The sequence below is a fragment of the Pyrgilauda ruficollis genome, unplaced genomic scaffold (genome assembly GCF_017590135.1).
Source record: "Pyrgilauda ruficollis isolate IOZ18807 unplaced genomic scaffold, ASM1759013v1 scaffold304, whole genome shotgun sequence".
Taxonomy (NCBI): domain Eukaryota; kingdom Metazoa; phylum Chordata; class Aves; order Passeriformes; family Passeridae; genus Pyrgilauda; species Pyrgilauda ruficollis.
In genome coordinates, this window is record NW_024524423.1 from 156,499 (window position 1) to 180,492 (window position 23,994).

The 23,994-nt window shown below is 67.1% G+C and overlaps 3 protein-coding genes across 5 annotated transcripts; 2 read left to right on the top strand and 1 right to left on the bottom strand.

The window, feature by feature from the left end:
- The first annotated feature begins 922 nt into the window (after window positions 1-922).
- On the top strand, window positions 923-5,825 carry PNPO (pyridoxamine 5'-phosphate oxidase). The gene is made up of 7 exons (XM_041473862.1): window positions 923-1,063; window positions 1,430-1,554; window positions 2,171-2,270; window positions 2,854-2,907; window positions 3,359-3,487; window positions 4,018-4,088; window positions 5,274-5,825. Exons 1-7 carry the CDS (start codon window positions 1,019-1,021, stop codon window positions 5,437-5,439), a joined length of 690 nt encoding a protein of 229 aa, XP_041329796.1. The 5' UTR covers window positions 923-1,018; the 3' UTR covers window positions 5,440-5,825.
- Window positions 5,715-10,038, bottom strand: PRR15L (proline rich 15 like). 3 transcript variants are annotated; one of them, XM_041473863.1, is made up of 3 exons: window positions 9,926-10,038; window positions 9,384-9,485; window positions 5,715-7,514 (listed from the first exon to the last, which is right to left on the bottom strand). In XM_041473863.1, the coding sequence occupies exon 3, from the start codon at window positions 7,511-7,513 to the stop codon at window positions 7,214-7,216; it is 300 nt and encodes a 99-aa protein (XP_041329797.1). In that variant the 5' UTR covers window position 7,514; window positions 9,384-9,485; window positions 9,926-10,038; the 3' UTR covers window positions 5,715-7,213. The 3 variants fall into 3 exon arrangements, with proteins under 3 accessions (XP_041329797.1, XP_041329799.1, XP_041329800.1); XM_041473865.1 differs by lacking the exons at window positions 9,384-9,485; window positions 9,926-10,038 and adding an exon at window positions 8,478-8,494; XM_041473866.1 differs by lacking the exons at window positions 9,384-9,485; window positions 9,926-10,038 and adding an exon at window positions 8,308-8,370.
- On the top strand, window positions 9,495-19,610 carry CDK5RAP3 (CDK5 regulatory subunit associated protein 3). Its single transcript, XM_041473874.1, has 11 exons — window positions 9,495-9,591; window positions 10,010-10,067; window positions 10,800-11,010; window positions 11,251-11,506; window positions 12,280-12,416; window positions 12,858-13,002; window positions 13,091-13,171; window positions 13,319-13,393; window positions 13,475-13,553; window positions 13,872-14,116; window positions 19,428-19,610. The coding sequence occupies exons 1-11, from the start codon at window positions 9,586-9,588 to the stop codon at window positions 19,491-19,493; spliced, it is 1,359 nt and encodes a 452-aa protein (XP_041329808.1). The 5' UTR covers window positions 9,495-9,585; the 3' UTR covers window positions 19,494-19,610.
- Window positions 19,611-23,994: the final 4,384 nt, after the last annotated feature.

Here is a 23,994-nt window from a genome sequence, read left to right on the forward strand (position 1 = left end):
GGGAAATGGGAATTGGGAAACGGGAATGGGGAAAAACGGGGATGGGGGAATGGGAAAACGGGGAAACGGGGATGGGGAAACGGGAATGGGGAAATGGGAATGGGGAAAAACGGGGATGGGGAAATGGGAACAGGGATGGGGAAAAATGGGGATGGGATGGGGATGGGGAAATGGGAACAGGGATGGGGAAAAATGGGGATGGGATGGGGATGGGGAAATGGGAATGGGGGAAATGGGAATGGGGATGGAGAAAAAACAGGGATGGGGGAAAAAACGGGAATGGGGATGGGGAAACGGGAATGGGGGAAGTGGGAATGGGGAAAAACGGGGATGGGGAAACAGGAATGGGGATGGGGAAATGGGAATGGGGGAAATGGGAATGGGGAAACGGGGATTGGGAAACGGTAATGGGGGAAAAATGGGGATGGGGAAATGGGAACAGGGATGGGGAAGAACGGGAATGGGGAAACGGGAATGGGGGGAATTGAGGAATTGATAGGATTTAGAGGAATGGGTGGGATTGGGGGGAATTGGTGGGATTTGGGGAATTGGTGGGATTTAGAGGAATGGGTGGGATTTTGGGGATTGTTGGGATTTGGGGAATGGGTGAAAACCTGAGGAATTTTAGCAGGAAATGGTTCTGCTTCCCCCCATGAGCTGCTGGGTCAGGAGTGGGGGATTGTCCCCAGTCCCTGTCCCTTGTCCCAGTGTCCCAAACACCCCATGTCCCCAAATCCCCGTCCCCGCCATGTCCCAGCCCCAGTCCCTGGTCACAGTCCCCCTCCCCGCTGTCCCCGTGTCCCCCTCCCGCGGTCGCTGCCCCTTTAAGAGCCCCCGCACCTCGTTATACCCTGCCACTACTTCCGGGTCTTTTTGCCCCGCCCCTTCCACTTCCTCCAATGAGCCTCCAGCTCCTACGGAGGCGCGCGCGCTGTGCCGCTTCCTATTGGCTGCGCTGGAGGAGGAGCGGCCGCGCTTAGCCACGCCCCCGGAGCGGTGGGGGCTCCGCGCGGCCGCGATGGAGCTGGAGCAGCTGCGGAAGAGCTACCGGGGGGACAGCGAGGTGGGGGGGACACCGGGGGGACACCGGGGGGACAGCGGGGACACCGGGGGGACACCGGGGACACCGGGGCGTCCCGGCACGGCGGGACCCCCGGAGCGCCCCCCCGGGGCCCGGAGAACGCCCCGTTCCCCTCCCACGCGGCCGTGTCCCCAAGGCTCGGGGACACCCCCGGGCAGGTGACACCCCCGGACTGTCCCCAAGGCTCGGGGTGTCCCCACTTTCCCCCTGTCACCCCCCCGTGCTGTCCCCGCTCTGTCCCCTGCGCTGGCCCTGCCCTCGAGCGCGGCGCCCCGCTGTCCCCTGACCCCCCCGGTGTCCCCTGACCCCCCCGCTGTCCCCTGACCCCCGCTGTCCCCCTGTCCCCAGGCGTTCGAGGAGTGTCACCTGGTGTCCCCGGAGCCCCTGGAGCAGTTCCGGGCCTGGCTGCAGGAGGCGCTGCAGTGCCCGGACATCGCCGAGCCCAACGCCATGTGCCTGGCCACGTGCTCCAGGTGACACCGGGGGGACACTGGGGACACAGGGGGGACACGGGGACACGGGGACATGTGCCTGGCCACCTGCTGCAGGTGACACCGGGGGGACATGGAGGGTGACACTGTGCTGACACTGGGATGACAGTGGGGTGACACTGGGTTGGCACAGGTGGCACACAGGGGTGGCACACAGGGGGTGACACAGGTGGCACAGGTGTCCCCAGGCAGCAGACCGGGGTGACACAGGTGGCACACAGGGTGGCACACAGGGTGGCACACAGTGGGGTGACACACAGGGTGTCCCCCTGGGTGTGCTGTGGGGTGGCCGTGTGACGTGGCTGTCCCCGTGTGACGTCACTGTCCCTGTGTGTGTGACATCGCTGTCCCCGTGTGACGTGGCTGTCCCTGTGTGTGTGACGTCACTGTCCCTGTGTGTGTGTGACGTCGCTGTCCCTGTGTGCGACGTCGCTGTCCCCGTGTGACGTCGCTGTCCCCGCGTGTGACGTGGCTGTCCCCGCGTGTGTGACGTGGCTGTTCCCCTGTGTGTGACGTGGCTGTCCCCCTGTGTGTGACGTCGCTGTCCCCGTGTGATGTCACTGTCCCGTGTGACGCCGCTGTCCCCGCGCTGCCCCAGGGACGGGCGGCCCTCGGCGCGCATGGTGCTGCTCAAGGGGCTGGGGCCGGACGGGCTGCGCTTCTTCAGCAACTACGAGAGCAGGAAGGGCCGCGAGCTGGTGAGGGCACGGGGTGCTGAGGGATCCCGGGAATCCTGAGAGATCCCGGGAATCCTGAGAGATCCCGGGAATCCTGAGAGATCCCGGGAATCCTGAGGGATCCTGGGAATCCTGAGGGATCCCGGGAATCCTGAGAGATCCCGGGAATCCTGAGGGATCCCGGGAATCCTGAGGGATCCCCATAAATCAATCCCGAGAAATCCCCATAAATCCATCCCGATGAATCCTGAGAAATCCTGGTAAATCAATCCCAATCAATCCCAAATTCCTGGAGCTGGTGAGGGCTGGGGGAGGGGGAATTTTGGGGTAAATCCCAATAAATCCCAATAAACAAATCCTGATAAATCCCAATAATTCCTGATAAATCCCGATGAATAAATCCCTATAAATCCCAGTAAACACATCCCAATAAACAAATCCCAATAAATCCCAATAAATAAATCCCAATAAATCCCAATAAAGAAATCCCAATAAAGAAATCCCAATAAACCAACCCCAATAAACGAACCCCAATAAACCCCAACACACCAACCCCAACGAGCACATCCCAGTCCCGGACCCAGCGTCCCCCTCCTGTCCCCAGGACTCCAATCCCTTCGCCTCCCTCGTCTTCTACTGGGAGCCGCTCTGCCGGCAGGTGAGGGGGTCCCGCGGCCGGGGGGCTTGGGCTGAGACTGGGGGGGGCTGCGATTCTGGGGGGAAAAGTCGGGGAATGAGGAGGTTCTGTGCTCAGGGCACCTTTGACAGCCTGGCCTGAGCCCAGGGCATGCTGGTCGCTGAGTTTTGGGTGGAAATGTCAGGGAATGGGGCAGTTCTGTGCTTGGGGGCACCTTGGGAGCCGCCGGCCAGGTCCTGGGGGATGCTGGTCCCTGAGTTTTGGGTGGAAAAGTTGGGGAGTGGGGCAATTCCGTGCTCGGGAGGGGAGCCCCTTGGGAGCTGTGCTGGCCCAGGTGTGCATTGAGGGCTGGGGGCTCAGGGCTGCCCCAGGTGTGGGCTGGGGGCTCGGGGCTGGGGGCTCGGGCTGCCCCAGGTGTGGGCTGGGGGCTCGGGGCTGGGGGCTCAGGGCTGGGGGCTGGGGGCTGCCCCAGGTGCGGATCGAGGGCTCCGTGCGCCGCCTGCCCGCCGAGGAATCCGAGCGCTACTTCCAGTCCCGGCCCAGGAGCAGCCAGATCGGGGCCCTGGTGAGCAGGCAGAGCTCCGTCATCCCCGACCGCGAGGTGAGCCGGGGTCGGCCCGGGGTCCCTGAGGGCTTTGGGATCAACAGGCGGGACCCCCGGAGCCGCTCCCCCGAGGGGATCCCTGTGCCCTTTGGGATCCACTGGGGGATCCCATCACTGCCCCTTTCCCTTTGGGATCGGCCCGGGGATCCCCGTTCCCTGTGGGATCCCCGTTCCCCGTGGATCCCCCACACCCCATTCCCATGGATCCCCCACACCCGTTCCCTGTGGGATCCCCCACACCCGTTCCCTTTGGGGTCCCCCACACCCGTTCCCTTTGGGATCCCCATTCCCATGGATCCCACACCTGTTCCCTGTGGGGTCCCCGTTCCCTGTGGGATCCCCATTCCCCATGGATCCCCCACACCCGTTCCCTTTGGGATCCCCGTTCCCTTTGGGGTCCCCGTTCCCTTTGGGGTCCCCGTTCCCTTTGGGATCCCCGTTCCCTTTGGGGTCCCCGTTCCCTGTGGGATCCCCGTTCCCTGTGGGATCCCCGTTCCCCATGGATCCCCCCACCCGTTTCCCCGCAGTTCCTGCGCAGGAAGAACGCGGAGCTGGAGGAGCTGTACCGGGACAGGGCCGTGCCCAGGCCGGACTACTGGTGAGAGTGGGGGGCTGAGCCCCCCGAGCCCCCCAGGGTTCCCTCAGCCCCTCAAAGCCCCAGTGAGCCCCCCGAGCCCCCCCAGAGCCCCCTCAGCCCAAAAAACCTCCTGTGATCCCAGCCCAAAGCCCCCCCAGAGCCCCCCAAAGTTGCCCAGAGCCCTCCAGAGCCTCCCAGGGCCCCCTCAACCCCCAAAAAACTCCCGTGATCCCCCCCAGAGCCCTCCTGAGCCCCCCAGAGCCCCCCAAAGTGCCCGGAGCCCCTCCTGAGCCCCTCTGAGCCCCCCAAGGTGCCCCGAGCCTCTCCTGAGCCCCCCAGAGCCCCCCAGGGGTGGGATACCCCATGCCCCATTCCCTGTGGGATCCCCCACACCTGTTCCCTGTGGGGTCCCCGTTCCCTGTGGGATCCCCATTCCCCATGGATCCCCCACACCCGTTCCCTTTGGGGTCCCCGTTCCCTGTGGGATCCCCGTTCCCCGTGGATCCCCCACACCCCATTCCCATGGATCCCCCACACCCGTTCCCTTTGGGATCCCCATCCCCCGTGGGATACCCCATGCCCCATTCCCTGTGGGATCCCCCACACCTGTTCCCTGTGGGGTCCCCGTTCCCTGTGGGATCCCCATTCCCCATGGATCCCCCACACCCGTTCCCTTTGGGATCCCCGTTCCCTTTGGGGTCCCCGTTCCCTTTGGGGTCCCCGTTCCCTTTGGGATCCCCGTTCCCTTTGGGGTCCCCGTTCCCTGTGGGATCCCCGTTCCCTGTGGGATCCCCGTTCCCCATGGATCCCCCCACCCGTTTCCCCGCAGTTCCTGCGCAGGAAGAACGCGGAGCTGGAGGAGCTGTACCGGGACAGGGCCGTGCCCAGGCCGGACTACTGGTGAGAGTGGGGGGCTGAGCCCCCCGAGCCCCCCAGGGTTCCCTCAGCCCCTCAAAGCCCCAGTGAGCCCCCCGAGCCCCCCCAGAGCCCCCTCAGCCCAAAAAACCTCCTGTGATCCCAGCCCAAAGCCCCCCCAGAGCCCCCCAAAGTTGCCCAGAGCCCTCCAGAGCCTCCCAGGGCCCCCTCAACNCCCCCCAAGGTGCCCCGAGCCCCTCCTGAGCCCCCCAGGGTGCCCTGAACCCCTCCTGAGCCCCCCAGAGCCCCCCAGGGTGCCCCGAGCCCCCCGCAGCCGGCTGGCCCTTGCAGGGGCGCGTACCTGCTGGAGCCGGAGGTGGTGGAGTTCTGGCAGGGCCAATCGAACCGGCTGCACGACCGGATCGTGTTCCGCCGGCTGCGGGACCGCGCGGCGCCGCTCGGGGCCATGACCCACCGCGGCCACGGCGACTGGGTCTACGAGCGCCTGTCGCCCTGAGCCCGCCCGCGCTGTCCCCGGGGAATGTCCCCAAGTGTCGCAGCCGCCCCGCGCTGTCCCTCGCTGTGCGCTGGGGAACGGCTCCGGAGCTGCCCTCGCCCCCTGGGTCCCCAAATCCGCCTGCAGCCGCTCCCGGTGGTTAATTAATGGTGTTAATGATCGTGCAGGGTCCGGTGTGACCCCGGTGACCCCCCTGTCGCTGTCGCTGTCCCTGTCCCGCCACTGCCAGCTCTCTCTCCATGCTTTAGCTGGGATCGTGGAATGTGCTCAATTCCCTGCTCATTACTGCTGGTGTTTAATTAATTTAAATCGTGCCGTGAGACCCCAACCCTCAGCCCGTCCCCTCCTCCAGCAGCTGGAAAGGAATAAACCAGGATTTATGTGGAGGCGTGGAGGCTGTGGGTTAACAGCGGGTTAATGTTTAGCCAGGCACGGCCGGGCCCCGGGAGCTGCCGCGAATCCCGGGCCTGACCCGGGCCTGGGTGAATCCAGCCCCAAAACCCGGCCCGGTTCCGTGCCTGCTGTCCCGGAGCGGCACCGTGCCTGTCCTGGGTTCCCGTCCTGTCAGTGCTGTCACCGCCCCTGAGTGGCTCTGGACCCTCCCGGCTGTGCCCGTCCCTTGGAAGGACAGGAGGGGACGGGCCGGTGTCGCAGAAGGGGCACAGAGTTGTCCCAGATTCCAGGGGTAAAGGCACCGAGGGGCTCCGCTCCCGCCGGGACACGGTCCGGGACCCCGGGCCGCGAGCGAACCGAGCCAGCGCGGGACCGGGACCGGCCCCGGGCGGAGCTGGCACCGGCCCCGTGCCGGGAAACCGGGGCTGGGCTCCGGGCACCCTCCGCCTTCTGGCGGAGCCGGGCTGGAGCTGCGGAGCTCGGGAACAGCCGCGCCCGGTGGGGCCGGGATGGCGGATCCGGGATCTGGGATCGAGGATCGTCCCTTTCCCCGCGGGGTCAGGGAGCTGGGAGCGCTCCCCGGGCTCCGGCCGGCCCCGAGGGTCCCCTTTCCCAGGGGTCAGGGATTCCCGGGATGGCTCCCAGAGGGATCCCAGAAGGATCCAGAGCTTTCCCACCCTTCCATGCCGGGTTTCGGGATCCGCGGAGCTCTCCCGGATCCGCTTCCTGCTCCTCCAGCGGGTCAGGGATTCCCCGGCACGGCCCCGCTCCCGCCCGCGTCCCGCGGGGATCCGGAGCCTTCCCACCCTTCCGGGCTGGATCCAGGGATCCGCGGAGCTCTCCCGGAGCCGTCTCCGCTCCCAGGCTGGGTTTATTAACCACAGTTAATTAGCAGCAGGCGCGAGCGCTTCCAGCATCCCGGGCCGCGGGGCGGGACCCCCGCTTCCAGCAGCGGGGGGCGATTCCCGGGGAAAGCGGCTCCTCCGGGAGGAGCGATTCCCGGGGAAAGCGGCTCCTCCGGGGAGCGCTCCGCGGTCCCCACGGCGGGATCGGTGCCGCAGGGTCGCTCCCTCGGGACAGGGAAGTGTCGCATCCCCTCTCGGGGGGGACTCGGCGGCTCTGCAGCCCCTCGGGACTGGGACACGAGCGGGGCTCGGCCCCAAAACGCGACGGGAGGAGGGGACTGGGAACGGGATCGGGGCAGAGCCGGGCGGGGAGTGTCCATCCCAGTACGAACCAGCCAGCGCTGGGCAGCGGGCGGGACGGGGAGCGCTGCGCCCCGGGCTCAGCCCTGCAGCTCACGGGTTATCCCTCCCACAGGTAAATTCCATCCTGAGTCCTCCTGTCCATCCTGTCCCCGGGGGGCGACAATCCGCCCGGGTCACTGTTCCTCGCGCTCGCCGGCCCCGCACAGGTTGGGATGCTCGGCCAGCGTCGCTCTCACTTTCTTCTTCTCCTTGAAGCGCCCGGAGTGCGAGACCTTGACGTGTTTGCCCTTGGTGCTCTTGTCCACGATCTTCTCGAGGCGGGCGGCGAAGCCGGGTGTCCCCTCCGGGCCCGTCCCCTCCGCGCCGTCCCCGCCCGGCGCCGCGGGGCCCTCGGGGCTCTCGTACAGCACCGTGGGCGCTGCCTGGCGCTTCCGCAGGAACGTCAGCTTCCACCAGCCGTGCCCGTCGGCCATCCTGGAACGGCACGCGGGGCTGCAGCTCCCTCCCGGCGCTGCCCCGGCCCTCCCCGGGGCCGCCCTCCCGCCGCTCCATCGCGGCTGCGGCGCTCCCTTCCCGCGGGATGCTCCTGGCGGGGGCACCGGGAGGGGGTGGGTGTTCCACGGCTCGGGAATTCCGGCGGAAAGCCGGGAAAAGGCGGCTGGCAGCGCCGGGAGCTGCCCTTATCAGCCACGTGTGGCGGGGAGGGAGCGCGCTGAGCAAACAGGAACAGGAACTGGGGCGCAGGTGGCACCGGGGAGGTGCCGGGGGTCCCCACCTGCCCCACCCGGGCTCGGGGCTCGCCCGCCCGCCGGGGGAGCTGCAGGGGCCGGGGAAGGCTCCGGGAAGGCTCCGGGAAGGCTCCGGGAAGGCTCCGGAGCTCAGCGTGGCCCCGGGGCAGGAACCGAGGGGAGGCGGCTCCGAGCCGCGGGCACCGGGGGATTCCCGGGGCCCGGGGGCCAGCGCAGCCCCGTGTCCCCGTCCCTGTCCCCGTTTCTGTCCCCGTGGTGCTCAGCCACCAGCGGCCCCTGCCCGGTGTCGCTTTGGGGATAAAAGCCCCGTTTCCCTCTGCGACATGGGGACACGGCACAGGGACTGCGGCCACCACCCCGCCGGTGGCTCCTGAGTCCCCAGCGTCCCCTCCCCGTGCCAGAGCCAGCTGGGACCATCCCCGGCCGCGTCCCCAGAGTGTCCCGGGGGGTCCCACGTCCCCAGATTGTCACTGGGGGTCCCACATCCCATCCCCAGCCTGGACACCGCACCCCGGTACCTGCTCCTGCCGCCTCCGGGGGTCCCGGGGTGTCCCGGGGGTGTCCCGGGGTGCCCCGGGGTGTCCCGGGCTGTCCCGGAGGTGTCCCGGAGGTGTCCCGGGGTGTCCCGGAGGTGTCCCGGGGTGTCCCGGGGTGTCCCGGGGGGGCAGCGCGGGCAGGTGCCGCTCACCTGCGGCTGTCCCGGTGTTCCCGTCAAGGTGAACCCGCTCCCAAACCCCTCCTGCCCGAGCAAACAGCGGGGCCGGGCCAGGCACGGCTGAATATTCATGACAGGGAGCGGTGCCAGCCCCGGGACGGTGGCTCCGGGTGGCCCCGGGTGGCCCCGGGTGGCCCCGGGTGGCTCTGGGTGGCTCCGGGTGGCCCCGGGTGGCCCCGGGTGGCCGTGGCAGCGCTCGGGGCGCGGTGGCCTCGAGGCCCGGTGGCGGCGGCTCGAGGGTCGGGCACCGGGAGCGGGGGCAGCGCGGCTGCCGCTGGGATGTGTCCCCACGGGGACACGGGGACACCGCGGGGACACGGCGGGACCCCCGGAGCCGCTCCCCCGAGTGGATCCGGGGGATGATCCCAGCGGGTCCCGGGGGATCCCGGCTCCGGAGGGGATGGTCGGGCCCGGGGGGATCTGGGATCTGCTCCAGGGCCCTCCCAGGGTCCCCGAGGGACCGGGGCTCCTTTTGGGGGTCCCAGGGGGTTCCGGATCTCTGCTGGGGCACGCAGCGGTTCCCAAGGGATCTGGGATCCGCTCTGGGAGCACCTGGGGATCCCGCAGGGTTTGGGATCTGCTCGGGAGCCTCGTGGGGAGCGCTGCGGGACGGCTGGGGGCGATCCCGGGGATCCCGGCTCGGTGCTGAGGCACCTTGGGACCGGGATTGGTGCCAGGTGTGGGACCGGACCGGGATTGGTGCCAGGTGTGGGACCGGACAGGGATTGGTGCCCGGATTGGGACCGGAGCGGGATTGGTGCCAGGATTGGGACCGGACCGGGATTAAGGCCAGAACCGGGACCGGCACTGGCACCCGGGCTGGGACCGGGATTTTGGCCGGGATGGGGATCGGGACCCCGAAACTCCAACTGCCCTCACCGATTGGTCCGCACTGACCACGCCCTTTCCCCTTCATCCAATGGAAGCACAGGGACGTGGCGCTGCCTCCGAGCCGCGAGTTCTGATTGGCGGGAGCGGGACCTTTGGGCGGAGCGCACTTTGATTGGCCGAGGCGCGGGCGCTGGGGCAGGCGATTGGCTGGGGCGGGGAGGGCGGAAGTGGAGAGGCGGTGACGGGAAAGATGCAGGTGCGGAGCGGGAGCGGGAGTGGGATCGGGACCGGGGAAAGGACCGGGACCGGGAGTGGGAGCGGGACCGGGAGCGGGGAAAGGACCGGGATCGGGAGTGGGATCGGGACCGGGACCGGGATCGGGAGCGGGACCGGGACCGGGATCGGGAGCGGGATCGGGACCGGGATCGGGACCGGGATCGGGGCCGGGATCAGGAGCGGGAGCGGGACCGGGATTGGGGAAAGGAGCGGGATCGGGGAAGGGGCCGGGAGCGGGATCGGGGCCGGGAGCGGGGAAAGGACCAGAGCAGCGGGGACAGCCCGGGCCTGGCTCTGGAGCGGAGGGTCCCGACCCCCTCCCCGCTGCCGGTGCCGCTCCCGGTTCCGGTGCCGGTGTCGGTTGCCGCAGCCCCGCTCCTGCCGTGTTCTCCCCGCAGGTCGCTCCGCAGGATTACCGCAATGTGCCCATCGACATCCAGACCAGCAAGCTGCTGGGTGCGGGAGTGAGCCCCGGCTCCGGCCTCTCCCGGCCCCGCTTTCCTCCAGGCCGGGAAGGAACGGGAATTCATCCCGGTTATCCCAGCCCCGTTCCCGCTTTCCTCCAGGCCGGGAAGGAACGGGAATTCATCCCGGTTATCCCAGCCCCGTTCCCGTTTTCCCTCCTGACCTGGGGGAAGAGCCAGGGATCCATCCCGGGCTTTGGGAAAAGACTCGGGAATTGCTCCCGGTGTTTGTCCCCCGTGTCCCCGGAGCCCGGGGGGTGTCCCCCACCCCAGCTGACCCCGCTGTCCCCATGTCGGTGTCCCCACATCCCGGGATGTCCCCGTGGTGACCCCCCTGTCCCCCGGTGACCCCCCTGTCCCTGTGGTGACCCCGCTGTCCCCGTGTCCCCACACCCTGTCGGTGTCCCCATATCCCGGGGTGTCCCTGTGGTGACCCCCCTGTCCCCGTGTCACCCGCTGTCCCCCGGTGACCCCGTGTCCCCCCTGTCCCTGTGTCCCCCAGTGTCCCCCGTGTCCCCCCCTGTCCCTGTGGTGACCCCGCTGTCCCCGTGTCCCCACACCCTGTCGGTGTCCCCATATACTGGGGTGTCCCCGTGGTGACCCCCCTGTCCCAGTGTCCCCCGCTGTCCCCTGGTGACCCCGTGTCCCCCAGTGTCCCCCGTGTCCTAGTGTCCCCCCCTGTCCCTGTGGTGACCCCGCTGACCCCGTGTCCCCGTGTCCCCAGACTGGCTGCTGGACCGGCGGCACTGCGGGCGGCGCTGGCCGGCGCAGGTGGCGCAGGTGCGGGAGCGGATCCGGGCGGCGCTGCAGGACATGCCCGAGCACCCCGAGATCCGAGCGCTGCTCCAGGGCTCCTGTCAGTGCCTGGCGCCGGCCGCGGGGTCTGGGATCAGGGCTTGGCTCGGGGGGTTTGGGAATTGGGGTCTGGGATCAGGGCTTGGCTCGGGGGGTTTGGGAATTGGGGTCTGGGTCCGGGTTTGGGGTCTGGGATCCGGGTTTGGGGTCTGGGATCCGGGTTTGGGGTCTGGGATCCGGGTTTGAGATCTGGGAATTGTGATTCGGGATTTGAGATTGGGGTTTGGGATTTGGGGTTTGGGGGTTTGGGAATTGGGATTTGGGGATTTCAGTTTAAAGGTGAATCCAGCCCGCAGACCAGGATGGGACGGGATTTAAAGCCCAGGCTTTGTGGCAACGCCCGATCCCGCGGGCCGAGCCCCCGGGGGTGTCGGGGTGACCGTGCCGTCCCCCCCAGCCGAGCTCTCGAGCCTGCTGGCGCGCAGCATCGGCTACGAGCTGCCGGCGCTGCGGCGGCAGCGGGGCCGCTGGCAGCAGGCGCAGCAGGAGCTGGCGCGGCGCGAGGACGAGTGCCAGCTGCGGGCGGGCGAGCTCCGCGAGCGCTTCCTGAGCTCCTGCCGCCAGTACGGCATCGCCGTGAGTGCCGCGGGACCCGAAGGGGCTGGGGTGGCCCCGGGCAGAGCCCGAGACAGGCCTGGGATGGCCCCAGATAGAGCCTGGAACAGGCCTGGGATGGCCCTGAACAGAGCCCGAGACAGGCCTGGGATAATGACAAATAGAGCCCGAAACAGGCCTGGGAGAGCCCCAGATAGAGCCTGGAACAGGCCTGGGATAATCCCAGATAGAGCCTGGAACAGGCCTGGGATGGCCCTGAACAGAGCCCGAGACAGGCCTGGGATAATCCCAGATAGAGCCTGAGACAGGCCTGGGATAATGACAAATAGAGCCCGAGACAGGCCTGGGATGGTCCTGAACAGAGCCTGGAACAGGCCTGGGATAATGACAAATAGAGCCCGAAACAGGCCTGGGATAGTCCCAGATAGAGCCCGAGACAGGCCTGGGATGGCCCCAGTCAGGCCCCAGAGTAACCCCAAACAGACCCTAAAACAGGCCTGGGAGAGCCCCAGATGGGCCACAAGATAACCCCAAAAAGACCCTAAAACAGGTGTCCCCTCAGTGTCCCCAGGTGTCCCCTTGGTGTCCCCAGGCTGTCCCCAGGTGTCCCCTCGGTGTCCCCAGGCTGTCCCCAAGTGTCCCCACGGTGTCCCCAAGTGTCCCCGCCGTGTCCCCAGGTGTCCCCTCAGTGTCCCCAGCGTGTCCCCAAGTGTCCCTGCGGCGTCCCCAGCATGTCCCCAGCATGTCCCCAAGTGTCCCCACGGTGTCCCCAAGTGTCCCCGCGGTGTCCCCAGGGCCAGGACGTGCGCCGGGAGCTGCTGGCTCAGGTGCAGGCGCTGCCGTCGCTGCTGTCCCGCATCGGGGACGGCGCCAGCGCCCTCGGGGACGCCATCGAGCTGTACCAGGCCTGCGTGGCCTTCGTGTGTGACAGGTGGGGACAGCCCTGACACCCCGAAACAGCCCTGACAGCCCCAAACCTGCCCCAAAACAGCCCCGACAGCCCCAAAACCAGCCCCAAACCAGCCCTGACACCCCCAAAAACTGCCCCTATCCCCAAAATCAGCCCCAAACCAGCCCCAGCTCCCCAAACTGCCCTGAACCAGCTCCTGGCCCCAAAACCCCGGCACTGCGGGTGCTGAGGTGTCCCCACCCCGATGTCCCCATGAGCGATGTCCTCATAACCAATGTCCCCATGAGCGACCCCATCCCCGGTGCTGTCCCGTGTCCCCGTGCTGTCCCCATGTCCCCATGTCCCCGTGCCGTCCCCATGTCCCCGCGCTGTCCCCATGTCCCCATGTCCCCTGTGCTGTCCCATGTCCGTGTCCCCGCGCTGTCCCCAATGCTGTCCCCGTGTCCCCGCGCTGTCCCGCAGCCCCGGGGCCGAGGCGCTGCCGCTGCTGCGGCTGGCGGTGTCGCACGGGAACTGCTCGGTGTTCCGGTGGCGCACGGGGCGGGAGCCGCAGCGGCTGGAGCGGCCCGAGCCGCGCGAGGCACCGGAGCCGCCCCGCGAGGACACGGTGGGTGCCGGGGAGGGGACACGCGGGGACACGGGGACCCCGGCGGGCGGGGCCGTGGCTCAGGGCGGTTTTGGGGATTTTCCCGCAGATTGATTGGGGGGATTTCCCCGCGGAGCCGCCCCAGGGCGGGGACATCGACTGGGGCATCACCGTGGAGCCCGGTCCCCAGGTGGGTGACGTCCCTGTGTCCCCAGGCCCCACCGTGTCACCCTGTGTCACCTCTCCTTCCTCGGGGGGGTGGTGGCACTGACTGGGGCGATGTCCCTGTGTCCCCAAACTCCCCTGATGTCCCCCTTTGTCCCCCTTTGCTCCCCAGGGGGATGATGGCATCGATTGGGGCGACGGAGAGAAGGGACAGGAGGGGACAATCACAGCAGAGCCCAGTCCCCAGGTGGGTGACACCCCCAGGCCAGGGGTGTCCCTGTGTCCCCAAATCCCCCTGTGTCACCCAGTGTCACCCTTTGCTCCCCAGGGGGACGATGGCATCGATTGGGGTGACGGAGAGAAGGGACAGGAGGGGACGATCACGGTGGTGGAGTCTGGAACCGAGGGTGAGCGGGGCTGGGGGACACAGGCAGCTCCCAAATCCCCCCAAATTCCCCATTCCCAGTGCCCCTGGACACCCCAGAGGGGGTTGGGGTGGGGCAGGGAGTGGGATTTGGGTGCTGGGCAGGGATTTTGGGGTTCTGGGCAGGGATTTTGGTGCTGGGCAGGGATTTTGGGGTGCTAGGCAGGGTTTTGGGTGCTGGGCAGGGATTTTGGGGTGCTGGACAGAGTTTTGGGTGCTGGGCAGGGTTTTGGGTGCTGGGCAGGGATTTGGGTGCTGGGCAGGGTTTTGGGGTGAAGCTGAGCTGGCTTTGGGGTCCCAGCCCCTGCAGCCCCCGAGGACGTTGCCCGCGGCTCGGACGCGCTGACCCTGCTGGAGAACCCCGAGACTCGGAACCAGTTCATCGACGAGCTGATGGAGGTGGGCACCGGGGACACGGCTGGCCCTGGCTGTGACCCTGGCAGTGTCCCTGTCAGTGTATCTGTCGGTGTCCCTGTCATTGTCCCTGGTGGTGTCCCTGTCCCTGTCAGTTCCCTGTCCCTGTCCCGGTCCCCGTCCTGTCCCTATCCCTGTCCCCGTCCCCGTCCCTGTCCCTGTCCCGGTCCCCGTCGTGTCCCTATCCCTGTCCCCGTCCCCGTCCCTGTCCCAGTCCCCGTCCCCATCCCTGTCCCTGTCCCTGTCCCCGTTCCCGTCCCCGTCCCTGTCCCGTCCCTATCCCTTGTCCCTGTCCCTATCCCTGTCCCCGTCCCTGTCCCCGTCCCTGTCCCCATCCCAGGGACATCAGCCTGGGACCCCTAAGGGACATCAGGCGGTGACACCCGAGGGACACGGGGGGTCCTCAGGGGGTCCTGCCCCTCCCAGCCCCCCTGCCCACCCGGGGGTGCTGCGGGGTTTGGGGGTGTCGGTGAATAAACCCAAATTTTGTGTCACATCGAGCTGGGTTTGAGGGGGGAGAGGAGCCGCGTGTCACCGAGGGGGAGCGGGGACAGGGACAAGGACAGGAGAGTGGGAGGCGAGAGCTGGAGCCGGGCTGGGACCCCCTCTTAGCCCTCCCTGCCCCTGGGGGGTCGCAGCAGCCCCCGGCCCGGGGGTGCGGGGGTTTCGATTTCACGGCAGAGCGGGTGATTCACGGGCGCTGTCCCTGTCCCTGTCCCTGGCGCGGTGACACCGCTCGGCCTCGCCCGCAGGGAGCGCTGGGACCCCTCAATCAGACCAGACCCCCCAAACCCCGCCGGACTGGGCGGGGCTGCCACGCCCTGTGACGTCATCCACCGAGCACACCCACCCTGACAGGCTATTGGTTGGTGCCTCGTTTGGTCCCGCCCCCTTGAGGCGTCACAGCCGCTCATTGGTCCGGCTCTACTGTGGGACCGCCCACGCACAGGGCTGGGGTCCCCAGTGGGGCTGGGGGGGTCCCTAATGGAGCTGGGGGTCCCTAACGGGGCTGGGGGTCCCCAGTGGGGCTGGGGGGTCCCTAACGGGGCTGGGGGTCCCAGCGGAGCAGGGGCTGCGGCCCTGGGGGTCTGTCCCCCCGGGGGATGGCGTGGGGCACAGAGAGCCCGGTTCGCAGGGGTCCCATGGGGTCGGCCGGGGGGCTGTGGGGACCCGGCCCGGCTCCAGATCTCGCTCCCCGCTCGCCTGTCCCTGTCCCCAAACCCATCTCTGTCCCTGTCCCTGTCCTTGTCCCTGTCACCGTCCCCGTCCCTGTCCCCGTCCCTGACCCTGTCCCCAAACTCATCCCCATCCCTGTCCTTGTTCCTGTCCCTGTCCTTGTCACCGTCCCTGTCCCCGTCCCCGTGCCCCTCCCCGCTCGGTGGCAGCCGGGCTCCGGGGAGCCCCTCATTACCCCGCTAGCGGTGATTAACGGGCTCATTAATTCCCCGCCGCCGGTCACCGCCGGCCGGCCGCGCACGGAGCCGGGAGCCGCGGAGGGTCCCGCGGGGATGGGGGCTCGGGGGGATCCAGGAGGGGGGTCCGGGGGTCACCGTCCCCATCGTCACCACAGCGAAGGCGCTGGGGGGGCTCGGGCCTCTATGGCGTCTTCATCTCCCCCCGGGACCCCGGCCCCTGATCCCCCGGACAGGGACAGAGGGACAGAGGGACAGAGGGGACAGAGGGACAGAGGGACAGAAGGGACAGAGGGGACAGAGGGACAGAAGGGACAGAGGGGACAGAGGGACAGAAGGGACAGAGGGGACAGGAGGGACAGAAGGGACAGAGGGGACAGAAGGGACAGAGGGACAGAAGGGACCTGCAGTCGCAGCCCCCCCAAAAAGCCGGGGTCCCTTGTGGGTCCCTGTGCCCCGCTCGGCTGTCCCTGCCATGCGGGGACTGTCACCAGCCTGGGGGGCGGTCCAGACAAAGGGACGGGACAGGGCCGGGAACGGGGACCCCGGCGGTGTCCCCTCCCCCCGGCGGTGTCCCCTCCCCCCGGCGGTGTCACCTCCCCCCCGCCGGCTGCTGCTCCGTCTCACCTGCCAGGGAGAGATTTAATTACCAATTAAGGTCCCTCCATCTGTCCCGGCGCTGTCCCCGCGTCCCTGACAGCGCCGCTCGCTCCATTAGCGCCGGGACCCGCCAGCTGGGGGGCGGCTCTGCTGTCCCCAACTGTCCCCAACTGTCCCCAACTGTCCCCGCGGCCACCGCCGCCACACCCGGCCCTGTGCACTCCCCGTCCGTCCGTCCGTCCGTCCATCCATCCCTCCATCCATCCATCCCTCTCCCCGTCCCTCTCCCTGTCCCTCTCCCCATCCCTCTCCCCGTCCCTCTCCGCATCCTCCCCTCCCCAATCTCTCCCCACATCCCTCCATCCATCCCTCTCCCCATCCCTCCCTCTCCCCATCCTTCCCTCTCCCCATCCCTCCATCCATCCCTCTCCCCGTCCCTCTCCCCATCCTCCCCTCCCCGATCTCTCCCCGCTCTCACCCCCGCACCCCCCAGTCCCTCTCCCCTCTCGGGGCTCCCCCTCTCAGCCCCATTTTTAGGGTCCAGCAGCCGCTCCCGATGTCCCCAGCGGGGTGGGGACCCCCGAGCCCCCCGAGCCCCCTCCCCAGGGCCGGCGCTGCAGCTGCTCCGCGGCCGCCAAATGTCCCGGTGACGAGCAGGCGGAGCGGGGCCGCAGCTGCCCCGAGCCCGGGGAGCGATGTGTCACCGCGGCGGCGACAGCTCGGCGCGGGGGGGACACGCGGGGGGCCGGATGAGGGGGGGTCCCGGGAGCTGGGGGGTCCCGGGGGGTCCTTGGAGGGGAAGAGAACAGAAATTAGGGAACAGTCGATGCCCCGGGGATGGAAAACGGTCGGGGGTTATTTTTGGGGGGCTTACCCCCCCCATGGGTGTGATGAGCTGGGGACGCTCAGCCAGAGGATTTTTGGGGGGGCCCGGGGCTCACGGAGGGGGCCAGGAAGGGGTGCAGCCCCCCAACCCCGCAGGAGGGGGGTGCCCAGGCCCGCGGCCCCCAGAGGGGACAGGCCGGGGGGGCACCCCAGGAGCGGAGCCCCCCGAGAGGAAACCCGGCCGGCAGGAGAGCCGAGCCGCACTGGCCGCGGGGAGCCCCGGGCGGCACCCCGAAACGGGCACCCCGAAACGGGCACCCCGAAACAGCCATCCCCGGAATGGGCACCCCAAAACAGCCATCCCAAAACAGCCATCCCCGGAATGGGCACCCCGAAACGGGCACCCCGGAACGGGCACCCCGAAACTCTCCCGCCCTGTTATCCCCAAACCGCCCTGCACCCCACACGGCTGTGGGGTTTTCTGGGGTGCTGTGGGGTATCTGGGGGTGCTGTGGGGTGTCTGGGGTGTCTGGGGTCGCTGTCCCCCAGCCCCGTGCCCCCCGTCAGCCCCTTTGTCGCCGCGGCGGTGCCTTTGTCCCCGTGTCACCCGGGGGGCACCAGCTGTCACCGCCGGGGCCTTCGCGCTCCTCCTCCTCCTCCCCCTCTTTGTTCTCGGGCTGCGGAGGGAGGGGGACCCCGGGGGTCGCCACAGAGGGGACACAGAGGGGACACAGAGCCCCCCAGGGACGGGGACACCCCGCGGGGACAGAGGGGACGGGGCTGGGGTTTGGGGGGCGCTTCGTGCCCTGCCCCACCCCCGGCTGGCCCCGCTTTGGGGGTCCCCAGGGTGGGCACGGGGGGTTCCCTGGGTTGGGGTGTCCCGGGAGGGTCCCAAGGGAGGGGACCCCTGTGATTGAGGGGGGTCGCTACAACTGGGGAGTCCCCAAGACGGGGGGGGGTTATTGGGGGCAGAGTTTTGGGGCGTCCCGAAGAGGGGCCCCGGTTTGGGAAGGGGTCCCGGATTTGGGGTCCCGGTTTGGGGGGTCAGGAAGGGGTCCCGGTTTGGGGGGATCAGGGCGGGGTCCCCGCGCTGCCGCAGAGCCGCCGGCAGGTGGCGCTGCAGGACCGCGAATGCGCGAGCCGGGGCGGGGCACGAGGGGCGGGACCACTATGGGAGTGGGCGTGGCTATGAACCTTATAAGGATATCGTGTGCTACAAAGGGCGGAGCTATGCAAATAAAGCCCGGTGTCGCAAGGAGCGTCGGGAAAGAGGCGCGCTGAGGTCCTAGGGACAGATTTTGGGGTGCCAGGGACGGATTTCGGGGGGCCCTGCAGAGGCTGTGCCAGCCCGAGGGGCTCTGCAGCATTGGGGACACCCGGGACTGGGGCAAAACCCAGTTTGGGGGGTTCCCAAAAGGGGGTGATCCCAGAGGAGGGTGAGGGGTTGGGTATGGGGTCTGTAGGGTCGGGGGTTCCCAAAAAGAGGGCGGTCCCAATGTTGGGGTGTCCTTAGGATGGCTGTCCCAAGCTTGGGGGGTCTGTAGGGAACAGCCATGGGGAGTGGGGGGTCCCAGCCCCGCGGGACCCCTGTGCTGGACCCATGGAAGTGATCCCTCCACAAATGTTGGGGTTTAACAAAAAACCCCCATAAACACCCCAAAAAAACACCCCAGCAAGGAGGGAGAGAGCCGGCCCCGCCCCGACACCGGATTGGGCAGGAAAATGTTTAATTGTGGCTGGATCCAGCTGGGAAGGACAAACTTCATTAGTGCCTAATTAATCCTGGCTATTATCAGCCCTGGGAGGGGGCTCCTGGATCCATCCCAAACAATCCCAGCCCCTCCATTCCCTGCTCCCAGTCTGGAATTTTCCGGTGACTCACCCGAATCTTCCCTTGTTTGCTTCGGTTTTTGGGGTGGAGCGTTTTCCCGGAGGAGAAAAAATGGGGAAGGGGCTCCTGGATTCCAGGGGATCCTGGATTTGGGGGTCCCAAATAATCCCAGCCCCTCCATGTCCCTGCTCCCGTTCCCTGAGCTGTCCCAGCCTGGAATTTTCTAGTGACTCACCCGAATTTTCCCGTGTTTGGGAAGGTTTTCCCTTTAATTTTTGGGGCTGGGGCGTTTTCCTGGGGGTAAGAAATGGGGAGGGGGCTCTGTGCCCCCCTCAGTGGCACGAGGTGGGCACGGGGACAGGGCCAGCTGTCCCCAAATAGCCCCGGGGACACCAAAAATAACCCGGAGGGACAGCCCAGCTCGGGTTCCCAGCTGGAAACGGCCCCGGGGAGTCACGGGAGGGCTTTGGGGGGGCTGCCACACTCCCCCTTTATCCTGGGGGGAATTTGGGGTGGAAAACACCCCCAAAATCCAGCCCAGGGGGGGTTCAGGGTGGGCAACACCCCCAAAATCCAGCCCAGGGGGGGTTCAGGGTGGCAACAACCCCCAAAATCTATTCCAGGGGGGGTTTAGGGTGGAAAACACCCCCAAAATCCATCCCACAGGGGGTTCAGGGCGGCAACACCCCCAAATCTGTAACCTGGGGGGGCTTTGGTTTGGAAACAGCCCCCCGAGCCCCCTGAGCCCCCCTGAGCCCTCCCGGTGCCGTTGCAGATCGAGGCTGACATCTCCAAGCGCTACGGGGGACGGCCGGTGAACCTGATGGGTGTCAACCTGTGACACTGGGGACATCAGCCTGGGACACCTGGGGGACATCAGACTGTGACACTGGGGACATCAGCCTGTGACACCTGGGGACATCAACCTGTGACACTGGGGACATCAACCTGTGACACCTGGGGACATCAGCCTGGGACACCTGGGGACATCAGACTGGGACACCTGGGGGACATCAGACTGTGACACTGGGGACATCAGACTGGGACACCTGGGGACATCAGACTGGGACCCCTAAGGGACATCAGGCGGTGACACCCGAGGGACACGGGGGGTCCTCAGGGGGTCCTGCCCCTCCCAGCCCCCCTGCCCACCCGGGGGTGCTGCGGGGTTTGGGGGTGTCGGTGAATAAACCCAAATTTTGTGTCACATCGAGCTGGGTTTGAGGGGGGAGAGGAGCCGCGTGTCACCGAGGGGGAGCGGGGACAGGGACAAGGACAGGAGAGTGGGAGGCGAGAGCTGGAGCCGGGCTGGGACCCCCTCTTAGCCCTCCCTGCCCCTGGGGGGTCGCAGCAGCCCCCGGCCCGGGGGTGCGGGGGTTTCGATTTCACGGCAGAGCGGGTGATTCACGGGCGCTGTCCCTGTCCCTGTCCCTGGCGCGGTGACACCGCTCGGCCTCGCCCGCAGGGAGCGCTGGGACCCCTCAATCAGACCAGACCCCCCAAACCCCGCCGGACTGGGCGGGGCTGCCACGCCCTGTGACGTCATCCACCGACCACACCCACCCTGACAGGCTATTGGTTGGTGCCTCGTTTGGTCCCGCCCCCTTGAGGCGTCACAGCCGCTCATTGGTCCGGCTCTACTGTGGGACCGCCCACGCACAGGGCTGGGGTCCCCAGTGGGGCTGGGGGGGCCCTAACGGAGCTGGGGGTCCCCAGTGGGGCTGGGGGGTCCCTAACGGGGCTGGGGGTCCCAGCGGAGCAGGGGCTGCGGCCCTGGGGGTCTGTCCCCCCGGGGGATGGCGTGGGGCACAGAGAGCCCGGTTCGCAGGGGTCCCATGGGGTCGGCCGGGGGGCTGTGGGGACCCGGCCCGGCTCCAGATCTCGCTCCCCGCTCGCCTGTCCCTGTCCCCAAACCCATCTCTGTCCCTGTCCCTGTCCTTGTCCCTGTCACCGTCCCCGTCCCTGTCCCCGTCCCTGACCCTGTCCCCAAACTCATCCCCATCCCTGTCCTTGTTCCTGTCCCTGTCCTTGTCACCGTCCCTGTCCCCGTCCCCGTGCCCCTCCCCGCTCGGTGGCAGCCGGGCTCCGGGGAGCCCCTCATTACCCCGCTAGCGGTGATTAACGGGCTCATTAATTACCCGCCGCCGGTCACCGCCGGCCGGCCGCGCACGGAGCCGGGAGCCGCGGAGGGTCCCGCGGGGATGGGGGCTCGGGGGGATCCAGGAGGGGGGTCCGGGGGTCACCGTCCCCATCGTCACCACCAGGGGGGGTTCAGGGTGGGCAACACCCCCAAAATCCAGCCCAGGGGGGGTTCAGGGTGGCAACAACCCCCAAAATCTATTCCAGGGGGGGTTTAGGGTGGAAAACACCCCCAAAATCCATCCCACAGGGGGTTCAGGGTGGCAACACCCCCAAATCTGTAACCTGGGGGGGCTTTGGTTTGGAAAACACCCCCAAAATCCAACCGGGGGGGGCTCTGAGGTGGGCATTACCCCCAAATCTCCAACCCAGGGGGGATTTCAGGTGGGCAACACACCCAAATTATCAACATGGGTGGGTTTAGGGTGGGAAACACCCCCAAAATCTATTCCAGGGGGGTTTAGGGTGGGAAACACCCCCAAAATCCAACCCAAAATGAGTTTAGGGTAGGAAACACCCCCAAAATCCAACCAGGGAGGGTTTGGGGTGGGCAACACCCCCAAAATCCAGCCCAGGGGGGTTCAGGGTGGCAACAACCCCCAAAATCTATTCTGAGGGGGGGTTTAGGGTGGGAAACACCCCCAAAATCTATTCCAGGGAGGGTTAGGGTGGAAAACACCCCCAAAATCTATTCCAGGGGCACTTTAGGGTGGGAAACACCCCCAAAATCCAACCCAAAATGGGTTTAGGGTAGGAAACACCCCCAAAATTCAACCAGGGATGGTTTGGGGTGGGCATCACCCCCAAAATGAAGCCCAGGGTGGGTTTAGGGTGGAAAACACCACCAAATCTCCATCCCACTGGGGGTTCAGGGCGGGCAACACCCCCAAAATCTATTCTGGGGGGGTTTACACTGAGTATCACCCCCAAAATCCAACCCAGAGGCATTTAGGGAGGGCATGACCCAAAAAAAAAATAAAAATCTCTGGGATCTGGGCACTTCCAGCCCCTCAAACACCTTCCCTTGTCTCCCTGGACTCATCCCTGGGTCTCTGCAGGTTTTGGGGGGCACAAACAGCCTGGGAAAACTGGGAAAACCTGGAAAAACCTGGGAAACCCTGGAAAACCTGGAAAAACCTGGCGAACCCTGGGAAACCCTGGGAAATCCTGGGTAACCCTGGAAAACACCCCCAAATCTCCATCCCACTGGGGGTTCAGGGCGGGCAACACCCCCAAAATCTATTCTGGGGGGGTTTACACTGAGTATCACCCCCAAAATCCAACCCAGAGGCATTTAGGGAGGGCATGACCCAAAAAAAAAATAAAAATCTCTGGGATCTGGGCACTTCCAGCCCCTCAAACACCTTCCCTTGTCTCCCTGGACTCATCCCTGGGTCTCTGCAGGTTTTGGGGGGCACAAACAGCCTGGGAAAACTGGGAAAACCTGGAAAAACCTGGGAAACCCTGGAAAACCTGGAAAAACCTGGCGAACCCTGGGAAACCCTGGGAAATCCTGGGTAACCCTGGGAAAACCTGGGAAACCCTGGGAAAACCTGGCATAACCTGGAAAACCCTGGCAAACCCTGGCAAACCCTGGCCAACCTCACCCTGCTGCCGGGCGTCGCATCCCACGCGGCTTTTTCCCTGTTCTGTTTTTCTGTTTCCCGGGATGAAGCAGCGTCTGCGGCATCCCGTTTGTCCCGGCAGGTTTCTGGGGCAGGGCAGGGACGGGCAGGAATGGCAGGATCGGGGTGGTGCTGCCCGCGCCTCCCGCCCGCCGGGCTGGCACGGGCCTGGGCAGGAGCTGGGCACAGGGATGGGCACGGATCCCACACACATCCAGTGGGAAGGGCAGGAATCCCAAATGGAGCAGGGATGGGCAGGAATCCCACACAGATCCAGTGGGAAGGGCAGGAATCCCACACAGATCCAGTGGGAAGGGGAGAAGGGCAGAAATCCCAAATGGAGCAGGGATGGGCAGGAATCCTACACAAATCCATGTGGCAAGGGGAGAAGGGGCAGGAATCCCACACAGATCCAGGTGGGATGGGCAGGAATCCCAAATGGAGCAGGGATGGGCAGGAATCCTACACAAATCCATGTGGGAAGGGGAGAAGGGCAGGAATCCCACACAGATCCAGGTGGGAAGGGGCAGGAATCCACAGGGATCTGTGTGGGAAGGGGGGAACTGGCAGGAATCCCACAGGAATCTCTGTAGAAAGGGGAGAGGGGCAGGAACCCCACAGGGAGCAGGGACAGGCAGGAATCCTGCAGGGATCCCTGTGGGAAGGGGAAAAGGGTCAGGAACCCCACAGGGAGCAGGAATCCCTCACAGATCCATGTGGGAAGGGCAGGAATCCCAAATGGAGCAGGGAAGGGCAGGAATCCCACACACATCCATGTGGGAAGGGCAGGAACCCCGCAGGGATCCCTGCGGGAAGGGGTGAAGGAGCAGGATCCCTCACAGCTCCCTGCGGTCAGGGGTGAATGACCCGCAGGTGCGAGCCCAGCTCCGCGGCTGTTCAGTCGGGCTGTGGGCTTTCAGGCTCCGTTAGGGGCCGATGACCCGCGCAGGGCAAGGGAAGGCCGCGGCCTGATGCCAGCAGCGCCTTTCCGCCTTTCCCCACACATCCAGCGGCACATGCTGGCCCGGAGCAGGGTTCTGGGAAGAGCCCCAGCGTGGCCCTCCGCTGCTGACCGCGCCGCGGTCGCTGACACCGCTCCGGGCCGGCCGGGGAGCCCCGGGGCCGGCGCGGCCCCGCCATGGCGGCCTCGCCCCGCTCAGGGCCCGGGCCGCCCGTCGCCGTGGCAACCGCTGCGGGGCGAAGGGGCGGTGCCGCCGCCCTGCAGCGATTGGTGCGCGCCGCTGCCACTCAAGCGCGGGAATCCTGTGCGTCGTCTCATTGGTTTGCGCAGCTGTCACTCAGTGAAGGCCTTGCGCGCCATTGGGTGGGTGTGTTGCCAATCAAGCAGAGAGCGGGGCGAGCCGCGCTTCTCTGTTTCTCATTTCTCATTGGCTGGGATGCGCCGAGCGCGAGGGCCGCCCGCGCCTTTTCGCGCGCCCATTGGTCAGTTTGCCTGCCAATCAAAGCGGCGCCGGGGAGGAGGGAAGAACTCTCCGCCGCACGCTTCCCATTGGTCCGCGCCTCGCTCTCGCCTGCCCTCGGCGGGCGGTGATTGGCGGCGGCGCCGCGCGAGGCGGG

What these genes read in the sequence shown, in the direction of transcription:
- CDK5RAP3 (XM_041473874.1), top strand. An exon ending in AATTGGGGTCTGGGATCAGG is followed by an intron (nt 11,011 to 11,250) that starts GCTTGGCTCGGG and finishes CGGGATTTAAAG; the next exon opens with CCCAGGCTTTGTGGCAACGC. An exon ending in GCCGCCAGTACGGCATCGCC is followed by an intron (nt 11,507 to 12,279) that starts GTGAGTGCCGCG and finishes CGGTGTCCCCAG; the next exon opens with GGCCAGGACGTGCGCCGGGA.
- PRR15L (XM_041473863.1), bottom strand. Translation starts at nt 7,513, where the DNA reads ATGGCCGACGGGCACGGCTGGTGGAAGCTGACGTTCCTGCGGAAGCGC.
- PNPO (XM_041473862.1), top strand. Translation starts at nt 1,019, where the DNA reads ATGGAGCTGGAGCAGCTGCGGAAGAGCTACCGGGGGGACAGCGAG. An exon ending in GCTACCGGGGGGACAGCGAG is followed by an intron (nt 1,064 to 1,429) that starts GTGGGGGGGACA and finishes CCCTGTCCCCAG; the next exon opens with GCGTTCGAGGAGTGTCACCT. An exon ending in GCAGGAAGGGCCGCGAGCTG is followed by an intron (nt 2,271 to 2,853) that starts GTGAGGGCACGG and finishes TCCTGTCCCCAG; the next exon opens with GACTCCAATCCCTTCGCCTC.